This window comes from Sus scrofa, chromosome 9 (genome assembly GCF_054392235.1).
Source record: "Sus scrofa isolate SSC_HxYL_T2T_F1_AM1 chromosome 9, Sscrofa_HxYL_maternal_Yorkshire_Landrace_v2.0, whole genome shotgun sequence".
NCBI classification, from domain to species: domain Eukaryota; kingdom Metazoa; phylum Chordata; class Mammalia; order Artiodactyla; family Suidae; genus Sus; species Sus scrofa.
Window position 1 is genome coordinate 106,035,412 of NC_139391.1, and position 14,242 is coordinate 106,049,653.

The 14,242-nt window shown below is 34.2% G+C and overlaps 1 protein-coding gene across 14 annotated transcripts in view; it reads left to right on the forward strand.

The window, feature by feature from the left end:
* Positions 1-14,242, forward strand: part of MAGI2 (membrane associated guanylate kinase, WW and PDZ domain containing 2) — a 1,324,949-nt gene that overhangs the window by 376,777 nt on the left and 933,930 nt on the right. For all 14 annotated transcript variants that reach the window (XM_021102528.2, XM_021102530.2, XM_021102529.2 and 11 more), the window contains exon 2: positions 11,403-11,519. In XM_021102528.2, the coding sequence (XP_020958187.1) occupies positions 11,403-11,519 (117 nt within the window). The remainder of the gene's footprint in view (positions 1-11,402; positions 11,520-14,242) is intronic.

Below are 14,242 nucleotides of genomic sequence, written 5' to 3' on the forward strand. Positions count from 1 at the left end.
AGGGTTTCCCTCCCTGTTTCCCTTTCCACTGCAGACTCAGATAGTGTACATTCAACCTCTCAAGACCAATTTCTGCTTTTAATTTCTCTCCTGAGTCATATCAGAGCCTTGCCTTTCGGGATGAGGATTGTAACAACCAGGAAGAACAAGAAGGATGAAGAAATCTTCCTTTGTCCTTCCTCCACCGTCATTCTAATAGCACCCCCCCAACCCCCCGCCCCATGGCTATTTTCTTACTCCTCATTGCCCACCCACCTCTACTTCTCTAACTCAAACAATTTCCCTTCTCATGCACTCAAACACATATCCTGTTCCTTGAGTAACATATCTCAATTGACTTAAGTGAGTCTACATTTCTTCCAGAAATTGAAGAGAACTTCCAGGCTTGGTAACCCTCAATTTTTTATTATTATTACCTGCCCTTGTCTTTCCTTCAGGTTCTATTTGTCTTTATGTATTGGCGCTGAGAGTGGGGAGTAGATAAAATGGCTTACAAATTTTTGTAGAGAAAGGCATTTCAGATTTTTTTGTATTTTTATGAGTAATAAAGTATTTTTTTAATGCCAAGGAAATCTCAAAATGATTTTGTGTTTGCTTCTAAAATGGGAAATATATACATGATGGAATACTACTCAGCCATAAAAAAGAACAAAATAATGCCATTTGCAGCAACATGGATGGAACTAAAGACTCTCATCCTGAGTGAAGTAAGTCAGAAAGAGAAAGACAAATACCATATGATATCACTTATATCTAATACATAGCACAAATGAAACTTTCCACAGAAAAGAAAATCATGGACTTGGATAATAGACTTGTGGTTGCCAACGGGGAAGGGGAGGGAGTGGAATGAATGGGGTGCTTGGGGTTAATAGATGCAGACTGTTGCCTTTGAAATGGATTAGCAATGAGATCCTGCTGTGTAGCACTGGAAACTATGTATGCTCACTTATGAGGGAGCATGATAGTGTGAGAAAAAAGAATGTACACATGTATGTGTAACTGGGTCACCATGCTGTACAAATTGTATAACACTGTTTACGGTTGAACACTGTAAACCAGCTAAAATGGAAAAAAAAATCGTTATATTTAAAAAAAAGAAATTTCAATTCATTATATAGTGAAACCGTTCCAGATTTATACTACCATATGCTGGCAGTATAAAACTGAGGCAGTCTGGACTTCAGAATAAACTAGAGCTGGGGCCCTCCTAAAAACAAGAGTGTTTGGGCTGAGCCAAGCTGTAAGGAGATACATTAGTAAGATATTCATTGTGCCATAACCTTTTATACAGGAGCATACAGAATTTATCTCCCAATAGTCTGTTACTCTTCTACTCACTCCTAACCCGTTCTTGCCCTAAGGAATCTTTAACAGTAGCGGTGAGAATTCCTACCAGGGTACTGGATTTGGGAGCTTTCTATCTAACTCTCCTCCTGAAAGCAGGGTTTTGAGTTTTTAAGAACCTGTTAGCCTAATTTGGAATGTTAGCCACTATCCTGCCTCCCAGGAAGCATTATTATACATTGCAATGTATGACAGCATGTTCCATCATACCATGAATGATAATGGTTCAGGAGTCTAATTAATTTAAAAGACTCATAAATGGGCAAATGACATAATTATAATAGTCGTGGGATGGAAAGCCTATAAAACTGGATTGTGATGATCATTGTACAACTATAAATGTAATAAATTAATTGAGCAATTAAAAAACATAATTTCTATGGAAAAAAGTTCTATACTCCAAAATAAGCTTTTGGAACACATTCTTCATTATTTGAAGCCAACCATGTAACAGTTCAAATCATGTGCTTAGAATTCTTTTAACTTCATTAAAAATGATTCATTCTGACACAACCTGTGGATGATATATTAGTCTGTTCTTTGCAGTGACTTTGTAAGGAATATTTTTGTACTACATTATCATAAAATAGACTCGCAAATAAAATTGCGGCTTCCTTTTAGTCAGTTTGGACAATGTGTCTATGTTATTTGTGAGAATGAAGACATTTGGAGGTGGACCATCTTTATACCAGGTGAGCTGATAGTTTTTAGGTGCAGGAGATTAGCAAAAAAATAAAATGAGAGGACTGACCTTGCTTTATAGTTCTCAAAACACGAAAAATGTCAAATATTTATAAGTCTGTTCCTGCTAATTTCCCATCAGTTTTACTCATGTTATCACTATTTAAAAATATAATTTAAATATATGTGTATATATAAATTTAGTTGACTTGGGAATAATAGTTGATAATGTAAAACAAAATAAGTTCAAATATTTATTATTCAAATACCATTCACACATCTACTTTTAGTTTTATAAATGAATGTGTACCTAATATGAACATTTGTTGTATGCTTTTTAAATTTAATGTGGGTATGTTCATAAATTTGATTTCCAAAAAACAAAAACAATTATGATATTTTATCACTGCATTTAAAAAAATTTTACTTAAACTTCGGAATTAAGTTTAAAAGGCAGTAATCTAAGAACCTAAGTAAAAAAAAAAATCCTGCTAAATTATTTAGCAGTTTTGGTCAATAGTTCCTTTTTTGATTTTAATAATTTTATATAGAAAGCTTAGAGCTTTGGGGTTTATTAACTTCCAGTGATTTCATACTCACTCATATCTATCCCAATAGGTTGTTTTTTTTTTTTCTGTTAAACATATGGTGGTATAATCTATGGTTTTAAATAACTTGCTTAAATTCAGGTGAGATTCATTCTTGGCCATATATTTTTCATTAGCTAAATTCTGCTTTTTATAAAGAGCATCTAGTGTTTAAGAGTTAGGTGCGTCAAAAAAATTAATAGGGAATACTCTATTCCCAGACTAAATTAACTATCCTGAGACATTACTGAAAATTTAGATGTACTTGAGTTTGCTTTCAACTATGTGGCAATCTTTTGCATTTCTTGACTGTAAAATTTTGGATAATGTGTGTATAGTACCTAGCACAATGCCAGGCATACAGTTAGTAGTCATTTTCCCTCTCCATGGGAACTTGTAATCATAACTATAAGAAAAACTCTAATATTTTCTTTGAGACCAAGGCCAACAATGCAAAATGAAACAATAATAATATTCCATCTATGCAATAGTAGGGTGAAGGATATGATAAAAAGCTGTTTTAAATAGAGCTATAAAATATTATAAGCCACTTACATTTATCTCTGTCACTTTTCTGAAATAGCAATTATTCTCCCTAGTTTTGAATTTCTTAATGATCTGCAACAGTTTAATATATTTTTGTCTCTTTTATTATTGCAATTCTGATACAAAATATGTGATACCACTGAAATTTTGAAGAAAAACAGCACACAAAGATATTAAAATCATGATTAAAAGTATTGGCTGAGCACTCTAATATTATAATTAAAACATGAAACGTCATATGCCTCAGTGTTTTCAGCTATGGAAAAACAATTAAACCATGGCATATGTAATGATTTAGTATAGGATTTATATGTGTGCTTCTATTTAAAATAGTCGAAGGAGAATTATTGGGGGAAGAACAATTTCACTGGTTCATAATTCATGGAGAGACTACTAGAGATCAAATGCATTCAGTGGTTGGTGCAGTACTGTAGTCACCTGAAAATGAGATGGGCCTCCAGATCATCAGAAACCAAAGACCCAATTTTCCACCTAAAAAGGGGATGGTACCTGCTCCAGTAGACTGAATTAAATATGTCTGTCATCTGTTTTGTGACTGTGGATGTTAAGAAAATCAGTCAATTTTGCTATGATTTATTTCTCTACTTTGTGAGGTGAGTCAAGCAGAAACTATTCTTTAAAAAGGAATATAGCAACAAGCCCTGTAAATATTCCTACTTCCTCAACTTCCCTACTATCCAATAAATTAACATAAAATAAATTTGAAATTGCTTATGGGCATTCTTAAGACAAATAGATCTTCCTCTTGTTCTTCCAATTCCTTAGAGCTGCTTTGCTTGACTATTTTAATACTTTTTTGACAATAACAGTGTGTGAAATCAATTTCCTGTTTATCATTTTAGCTTCCTGGACAATTCAGATAATAAAAAGCAATATCAAAGGGAGATTTTCCATAGCTTTATTTCTTTTTTTTTCTTTTTTTATTGAAGTATACCTAAAGTACAATTTTATGTAAGTTACAGGTATACAATATAATGATTCATAGTTATTATAAAATATTGGATATATTCCCTGTGTTGTACAATATATCCTTGTAGCTTATTTTTTGCAGTTATTTTATTTTTAAATTTTTTGTTATAGTTGATTTACAATGTTTTGTCAATTTTTGCTGTACAGCAAAGTGAACCAGTTATACATTTATATATATTCTTTTTTTCACATTATCATCCATCATGTTCCATCACAAGTGATCAGATATAGTTCCTTGGGCTATACTTGTAGCTTATTAGCTTATTTTTTTATCTAGTAGTTTGTTCCTCTTAATCTCCTACCCCCCATATTGCCACTCCCTCTTTCCCAATCCCCTCTGGTAACCACTACTTTGTTCTCTACGTCTTCGAGTCTGCTTCTTTTTTGTTATAATCACTAGTTTGTTGTATTTTTTAGATTCCACATGTAAGCAATATCATACAGTATTTGTCTTTCTCTGACTTATTTCTCTTATAATGCCTTCCAAGTCTATTTATGTCACTGCAAGTGGAAAATTTTCATCCTTTTTATGGTTGAGTAGTATTCCATTGTGTTCCACATACTCTTTATCCACTCATCTGTCAGTGGACACTTAGGTTGCTTCCATATCTTGGCTATTGTAAATAATGATGCCATGAACATAGGGGTGCATGTATATTTTAGACTTAGTGTTCCATGGCTTTATCTCTTAAGGACTATATGAACTATAATTATAACTAATAAAATAATTCGATTGACTACCCAAAAAAATCCCCAAACTATAAGATATATTTACCAAACACTTTATATGGAAGTGAATAATTTAGGTCTCACAGAGATCTTTTTTGGTTCTACAGCTATTGTTAATTAATTAATTAATTAATTAATTGTCTTTTTAGGGCTGCACCTGCAGCATATGGAGGTTCCCAGGCTAGGGGTCTAATCGGAGCTATTGCTGCCAGCCCACGCCAGAGCCACAGCAATGCCAGATCTGAGCCACATCTGCTAACTACACCACAACTCACGGCAACGCTGGATCCTTAACCCACTGAGCAAGGCTAGGGATCAAACCCGCGACCTCATGGTTCCTAGTCGGACTCGTTTCCACTGAGCCATGACAGGAACTCCTGGTTCTACAGCTATGGTTATGGTCTGAATGTTTATGTCCCCTCCAAAAGTCATATGTTGAAATTTTAACCTCCAATGTGGAGATATTCAGAGGAGGAGCCTTTGGGAAGTAGTTAGATCATGAGGGTGGAATTGCAGGACTTATATACAGAGAAACAAGACCCTGAGGCTTTTTGCCAGGAAGCAGCATTTATTCGTGCTGGCACTGTTTCAGCGGATTCATATCCAAAGTCTGAGCCCCAGATGCAGCAGGGTGTCGCCTTATACACCCTGTTAGTTTTCCTGATACATCTAAATTCCTTTGTCCCCATTATAAAGTGTTCTATATATTTTGAGCAGACAGTTATAAATACACCTTTCTCATGGGTACAGGTTATGGTACATTGTTGCAGAACTGCACATATACGCACAAATGTTGGTGTTGCACATTGCCTTCCCTTTGTTCTGGGAGGGCCCTTCCCCCTCCCCAATAGAGAATAAATGGGATAAGTATCCTTATAAGAAGAAATGCTAGAGAAATGATTTCTCTCTTAGCTGTATGAGGAAACAAGGAAAAGATGACCATTTGTGCTCTCACCAGACACTCAATCTATAGCTCCTCAATCTGGACTTCTCTGGATCCAGAACTGTGAGAAATAGATATTTGTTGCTTAAGCCACCCAGTCTAATGCTTTTTTGTTATAGCAGCACAAATTGACCCACCTTTTACAGATAAGAAAAATAAGATCCAGAAATTATTAAATTATTTACAAAACCACTCAATAAATATGTGTTGGAGCAGTCAATTAAAACTCAATTTCCAAATCTACAATTTAGCATTCTGCCTACTACTGCACTTATGATTTATTCATTCAGCAAACATTTCAAGCCCTCACTTCTTAGTATTAAGAAGACACTACTTTATAGAGATTGAAGTGAGGAGAAGGGAGAAGATGTAAAATGATTAGGAAATCCTCTGTCCTGGGAAGCTTACAGTTTAATACACAGCATAAAGCAGATACACTAGTTACTGTAAGGCCCGTTAGAATGTACACAGCATTTAAGAAAGGTGACCAGGACTTTCTGGCCAAAAATCACAAGGAAGGCCAAGGGGGGAAGGATCATTTTAATCCAAAGAATGGATGGGAATTCTACTGGTAGTATCAAAGGGAAGGCATTCTTATCCATGAACTTTCTTTATGAGAAAACATCAGAGGGAAATTTGGAGAAACTGGTTAGAAAAACACAGGAAAGGGATAGTTCTGTATGTCCAAGAAGCAAAAATTATGTGTAAATTCTTTGGGGTGCTACTTTTAGGATGTATGATCTTACATACACTTTCTTGGGTAACTACACTTATAAAGACAACTCCAGGAAAAGAAACTTTAAATGGATAAGGGAAAACAGGGCAAATCAATTAAAAGTCTAAATACATTTATATAGAACGAGAGAGATACAGTGACTTGAAAAAGGAAATTAGGGTGCTGTTCCCAAAAGAATAGTACAAGAAGATAAAAATACAAAGATGGGTAGAAAAGGTAAAGCACAAATAAAAGTAAATGCCCATCTGCATCTTACGGAGTGTAAAAGGAAAAAAAAACTGAAGTATAGTAAAGGAAAAATAAATAAGGTCAACAGAATATTTGAGTAGCCTCATTTGGCTGAAGCACAGGATGAATAGATGGCATCAGGATGAACCAGACTTTGCCTGGTCATTTCCATTTTCCTCTTCATACACCATCCCAATCAGTGAATTACTCTCCCCAGTTTACAAATTTATAAGATGCATATTGATTTGAGAAGCGGTTGGCTCAAGGGATAAAAAAATTTGAACCTATCATCATGCTCACAAATGAGGGATGTAACCACTCTGTCCAGCTATTAGCAATTGACTCTTGGCACAAAAATTATACAGCGTGGTGTATTTCTTCCTCAACCTTAGGGAGAGTGTCTTGCTTTAGCAATATGGCTAGAACAAACAATTTTTCTTAAGTAATATGCCAAGAAGACTCTGTCCATCTGAGCCAAGCTGCATCTTATTCCTCTATCTGACCATTCAAGTCCAGATGGATCAAGACAGTTCTACTGGGACAATTTCTGAAAATTACATAAAATGTAGAGATGGACACCATTTTCAGGTGGTAACATTTAGAGTTTTCTCCCCAAATAATCCATCAGAAATGCACTCTCATTCTTCCTCCTCTCCCCACCTCATCTTTGCTTTGAACCTAGTGCCAAGTAATTTGTGTGAGCTTCACTTTCTTCATTTGCAATAAAAAGAGTTTGAATTAAGTTCTCTCCTAAAGGTGCTTCTTAAACTATACTTTGATATAAGGTTGAAAAGCTTATTTGGGGAAGTTCCCATCGTGGCTAAGTGGCAACAAACCCACTTAGGATATAGGTTTGATCCCTTGCCTTGCTCAGTGTGTTAAGGATCTGGTGTTACTATGGCTGTGGCTGTGGTGTAGGCAGGTGGCTACAGCTCCGATTCAAACCCCTAGCCTGGGAACTTGGCCCTAAAAAGACAAAAAAAAAAAAAAAAGAAAAAGAAAAACTTTTTTGAGGTCATGTTGATAATATGCTTGACTACTTTGGAATGAGAAGTTTGGTCTTCAGACTCTAGATTATGAAAATTTGTTACATGTTCTTTATAAGAAGGATCATCGGCTTCATATTTTTCCCAGCTCTCTCACTGACAAATATGTAATGTTAGAATTTATTGGATCTTTTAATCTATTATTTTATGTATGTATGTATGTATGTATGTATGTATGTATCTTGCTTTTTAGGGCTACACCTGTGGCTTAGGAAGGTTCCCAGGCTAGGGGTCCAATTGGAGCTATAGCTTCTGGCTTATGCCACAACTACAGCAACATTAGATCCGAGCCACGTCTGCAACCTACACCACAGGTCAGGGAAACACCAGATCCTTAACCCACTGAGCAAGACCAGGGATTGAACCTGCAGCCTCATGGATACTAGTTGGATTTGTTTCTGCTGCACCACAATGGGAACTCCTAATCTACTATTTTATTTTGTAAAGTGAAGAAAATATTTTTTCACAGTTAAGTGAAATAACTAAATAATTATTGAAATATAGTAGGAATTTTTTTGGAGATAGGAGTAGAATGGCTAGGGCAGGCAATGGGATGGTGAATTTGACAGTGCTATGTTTGACAGAATGACTGATGTAGGTATTCTATAAGCTACCAAATCTAGATATCACTAAGAAACAACAAAATGCAAACTCTACAAACAATAATGATAAAACAAAAAATTTAACTATGGCAAATAAGATAATTTCCTTCTTTTAATCATAGATAACATTTATTGAATACTCAGTATATGGAATTTTTTGACTTGCTTTAAAATTTTAACTTATCTACCTGAAATCAGCAGAAAATCGGCTCTATTTTTCAGCTCACTATTGTTCAATTCTTCTCTAATTGAAATTTCTAATTTAGCAAAAATTTTCCTTTAAATGTGTATGCATACATATTGTATATATATGTATGTAAAACATTTCTATATATAATATGTTGTTAGAATTATGTATAGTTGCAAACAACATAAAACCATAATAGTTTTAGAAAATTAGTATTTACTTTGTCTTATAACAAGACATCATAAGGTATGTAGTTGCTGACATTATTTTAGCTGCTCAGTAAAGCCATCAGGAACCCAGTCTGTTTATTTTACTCTAATATCCTTAGAATGTTGGATTTTTCCCTTGTGCATGTCACTTTGTGGTCAGAATACATAATAGAGAGCAAAGGGGCTGTGGAAGTCTCAAGAATACTCAGTCTAGGGAGAAAAAAAGTGGGTGGGAAGGGTCTTGACATCAGATATCAAATCAGTTCAAAGAATAAAGAAATCCCCTTCTCTGTGTTGAGTTTCAGTGGCCAGAAACATAGCTGCTGGAAGCCTGTAATCTTTAGTAGGTTTTTCCATGGGAGGGGGGAGAGGGGGAGATACAACCAGTCATTGAATGAATAGATATCCATTTTCTGTTGTTGTTTTCTTATGAAAATTAGTTTTGAGAGGGCTAACATGGTATTTTTATAGTAGAAGAAATGGCTTAAATTGATAATGTATTTTGAGGGTCAAGAATCACCTTGAACTACAAAATGTCATATTAGGTAAGTGATTCTAGCTCACTTTAGTGGACAGACTACATCTGTTGTTCTATAGTTAGCATTTTCTTGGGCTGCCAGAAAGCATCTCATCATTTGGCATGCCCTACATATTAGACAGAAAAAGAGAAGAGATGGAATACAGTTGCTCAAGGACCTGAAGACGCAGAACTCGGCAATAATGGCAGCTCAGAACAGTCAGGCACCATACTTATACTTGCTCCACAGCGATGATGAATTAGCAAAGTTAGCCATGTTCTTCTGACCAGGAAAGACAAAGGGAGAAAAACAAATTACAGAATTTCAGGATTTCAAATTTTTATGTAATTCAGTGTGATGTCAGCAAGTTCAAGACTCATGGAAATGCAGGCCATTTGGAGATGTAAACAATAGATAACTGTTAATATGTGTGATGGTCGTTTCAAGTAACTTCCCTTTCTGATTGCTCAGCCTAAATTTTAAGGAATTTAAATTTAGAAAATTATATGTGCAAGCATTCTGGATGTGATATTTATGTGCCGCCATTGAGCAATGGGCTTTCTTTTGATGTCCTTTTTTTCTCCACTAGTTTGTTATACTGGATGGAAAAATAAGTTGAGACTATTGACTGCAATAAAATAGAAACACTGGAGACTAAGAATTTTGATGGTTCAGTTAAAAATACTATTTTGTATGACATCTTGCTGAGGCTGTGCCAGTAGATTAAAGGCAACTGAAACGGTGGATTTGGGAACTTCAGAAATGTAGCAATATATAGTTTGCAAATATATTAACTACTATTTATATTAAAGGTATTTGTGTTGCATATATGCATGCCCACATAATGCTATTTTATGTGGTCATAGTGGTGCAAATAGATTGATAATGAATTGTAATAGTGATATTCAAGAGGACTTGAAGAGAATATGATCTTTGGGACTATTATAGATGTCTTATTTCCTCTATCTTTAATTTTTTTTGTCTTAGCTCAACTACCCTAATACATATAAAAAGATAAAGGTTTTAGGAATTTTTATTTACATTTTTATAGGTATTTTGATTTATAATTCATTCTTTCAAGTATAAAAATAGAGTTCCCTGGTGGCACAGCAGGTTAAGGATCCAGCATTGTCACTGCTGTTGCACAGGTTCAATCCTTGGCCCAGGAACTTCTGCATGCCACAGGTGTGGCCAAAAAATCACGAATAAATATAAGAAGAGTCTCAGATAAATCCTAATAATTTAACATAATTATCTTTATATGAAAGTAATCTTTGATAAATTCAGTTTTGATTTTGTAACTATAGTCTAGTTTATTTTTCATTAGTTTATTATGAAAAATAGAATCAAAATTATTTCTGTAATAATTATAGATAATGATAATAATTAAAATATACAAAATCTTTCAAACTTTGCCTTTAGTTAAAAATATCTACACATATTTTACATGACAGATACATTACTTTGATTTATTTTATAAAGGCAGTAAAGTATTAGTATTTGTATAATTCTTTTTTGTTAACTTTTTATATCATCCTATTTATCTAAATTCAGAGTAACTTTAAATAACTTATAAATCTTTTCAAATCTTAAAGACATACTAAGGGAAATAGTATAGTCACAAAAGGGCAAATATTATACAATTCCATTTGTATAAGATACCTACAGTAGTCAAATTCATAGATTGGGGGAAAGGGAGAGTGGAAAGTGAAAAAAAAAAAAAAAAAAGGCTTTTTAGCCATGTAATGAGATGTACTGTGGCATTATGCCATTTTAGTATTAGCTCAAGAGTAACATGTATCTTATGCCACAATGCAGACTTCATTCTAAATGAAAAGCAAGAGTACATTTAAAAACACAGATGCAATGGACATTATTATCTTAGGGAATGCTATCTTTTATTATGATGGGCCGTAAATGTCTCAGAGGGTCAAAAGAGCAATATGAAATAATGCATCTTTTAAGTGGATTCATGAGTATGTTTATAACAGAATCAAATTACATGCTTAAAATGTTTTCCAACATCCTTTATTAAGAAACTCTATTTTTCTAGGAGGAATTGTTGATAAGGATCTTCGTCACTACCTCAACTTACGATTTCAGAAGGGTTCTGTGGACCACGAACTTCAGCAAATCATTCGTGACAACCTCTACCTCCGCACGGTGCCATGTGAGTAACGTGATGTTATTTCCTCTATGGTAACAGATAAATATTCAGCTATATAGTCATTGTTTAATTTGAAAGAAAAGTTAAATTGTACTGTTTTTTTAAGGGTGAACTTTTTGGAATAGTTTATTTAAGATATGGAAGTTTTATTTCATTTTTTTTCCATTTTTTAAAGTTTGAGATATGGAAGTTTTAAATGCAAAAGCTTATAATTGCATTCGTGTGGTTAATGACAGTGCCATAGCCAGAAGACAAGTATGATTTTCAAGCTATTAAACCTAACTTAATTCTCAAATTTGTATTGAGAGATATTAATTAGTCCAGGATGTTGGTGATTTCAGAATGAATTACAATTGGGGTAGAACTCCACACAAGAAGATAGGAGAGTTCAAATTCATTGGCTGAAACAGCTATTTTGTAAATAGAGTCTACACAGTAACTCCCAATCTCATCATTGGTTTGCAGCAGGAGAGTCTTACAAGCGAAAAGGAGATTAAACATTGAAAAGTAAAGTTAAATGTTCTAAAACTCTTAAAAAGTGATGATGTTGAGTGATGGGCACAAATTTTTTATATACAACTTATAGAAATCCACAAACAACAATCCCTGATTATGAGCAGCTGCTACTTCAAAAGAGAGGAGCTGGTAAAATGATGAAATAAGAAATCAACTTGTTAATACCTGCTTCAGCTCATTTGAGAATCTTCTATTTACTTCAGGACAATTCAAGAACTTTTCAAGCCAGGACCTATATTCTAGATATATGTCAAACTCAGTTTCCTTCAAGGTATATTCCATGACTTCCAGAAACTATCCAGTCTCTCCAGAAACTCTGATTTGTGGGTGTTAGCATGTTTCTTTTGTTTTAGTTTTATTCCAAATGTTAATAAACTCAAAGCTATGGACTCTGGAAGGTTTATGTTAAGGAAAGATGTTAGCTGGGATGAACAAAACTAATAAGCAGGAAAGAAAATATGTATATGTATTTTTTTCTGGGTCTAAACTACCAGAACTATGTAAAAAGTATGGATTAAGAATGAAATACTGAAAACATAGAAATGAAATGGATAATTTAGCATCCAACCCTATTTACCCACACACATTTTAGGAGGGGACCCTTGCCATTGTTAGCACTTAATGTTCATCAAAACAAAAATTCCAGGCCACGACTATCAAATATTCCTAGATGAAAATACTAATTGATTGACATCTTGTCAGTTCAAATGCTACCTCTGTCAGTCTGTGTTAGTTAAGTGAATGGACTCTTGGATTCTTACTTTAAAGCTTGAAGTTGAGAAAAGTGCATTCTTAAACTTGTAAATTTGACATTAGAGTGATGGGCAGAGGAAGATGGATTAAAGTAAGTGACTGAACTATTTATAAGGAAACGGGTGGATGCATTTTCAAAGCTGTGATGTTGTCAGTACAGCCATGTGAATTTATCTTTTGTGACAAGAAAGAAAGGAGATCTGAAATACTGAATAAAGAATCCCAGGCACTTTATTATGTTTAAAAGCTGAGGGAAATAGATAAGAGGCTGACATTTAACAATACTTGTAGCCCTTTCTCAGGCGATGACATAAATAAGAAGTCTTAATTAAATATGAAGATAATAGGAGTAAATTTTGCATTAGTTAATTAACTTCTTAAATAAGTCATCTCTCTTTAGAGTTACCAAAGAAACTCTATGATGGAAAAAATAAATATAAAAGTAAAATAACTAGGCTTATATGAGTAAACATAAAGAGGTTCATGATGTGATTTTTGGCACAAGGTCATAAATTCAATTAGAAATCCATGAATAGCTCCTATAAAGGAGATGATTGGAAACTTAATGAATCTGAATATTATGATAAAACAATTATTCTTTGAATTTGTAGCCATCACTCCTAATGGCCAGTTCCAGTAATAATATTCACTAACAATGCTCTTAACTTGGCAAGTGAAAAAACAGTCTAAAATAGAGATGACTCTGATTTATATTATCTCTAATCATTTTCATGCTGATAAATTGGACCTGCACAAACCACCATCTTTACTCAGTATATCTTTTAATGAAATGTTCAGACATTTTCAAAGAGTGTGTAGCAAAGATGTGTCAGTAGTCTGAAAAATCCTAGCATTGTTTAGAAATTTACGTGTGTATTCAGCATATCTATTGGCTTTGAGTATGGAATTGCATTTATTACAGACTCTTTGCATCAGATAATTCTCACTGGTTTTCATGTACCCAGCACCACAAAAGGAAAATAAATGTATTACTTTAGAGCATGTCATTGCCTTTATATACACATATATTAGTATGGATACCTCTTGCTTCAATCTACTAACAGAAATAGGTCATGGAAACAAAGTTGTGTTTAACTTGTAACTATGTGAGGGTGGTTTAATTTTTTCAGTAAAAGGGCACTGGACTGAATAAATCTGCGTACCGCTACCATATTATTCCACTAACAACAACTACAATTAAAAAGAAGGAGCAAAGTCTTAGAGTTACATTTCCTTGGTCCTTAGTGAGTAAGAGAGTGTTCTTAGGAGAGGGCTACAGAGAATCCATCCCCATACACACACATGCACTCATCCAAATCTTACTGTGGATTGCTCAGTTCCTGTATGTCCCTTTGAAGGAAATCTGGGCCTGTCTGCTGGCTGATTTCTGAGCTAATCATGGGAAGAAGGTAGTCAGCCCAAGTCTCTCCTGGGGCTTAACTGCATATAACATAAAA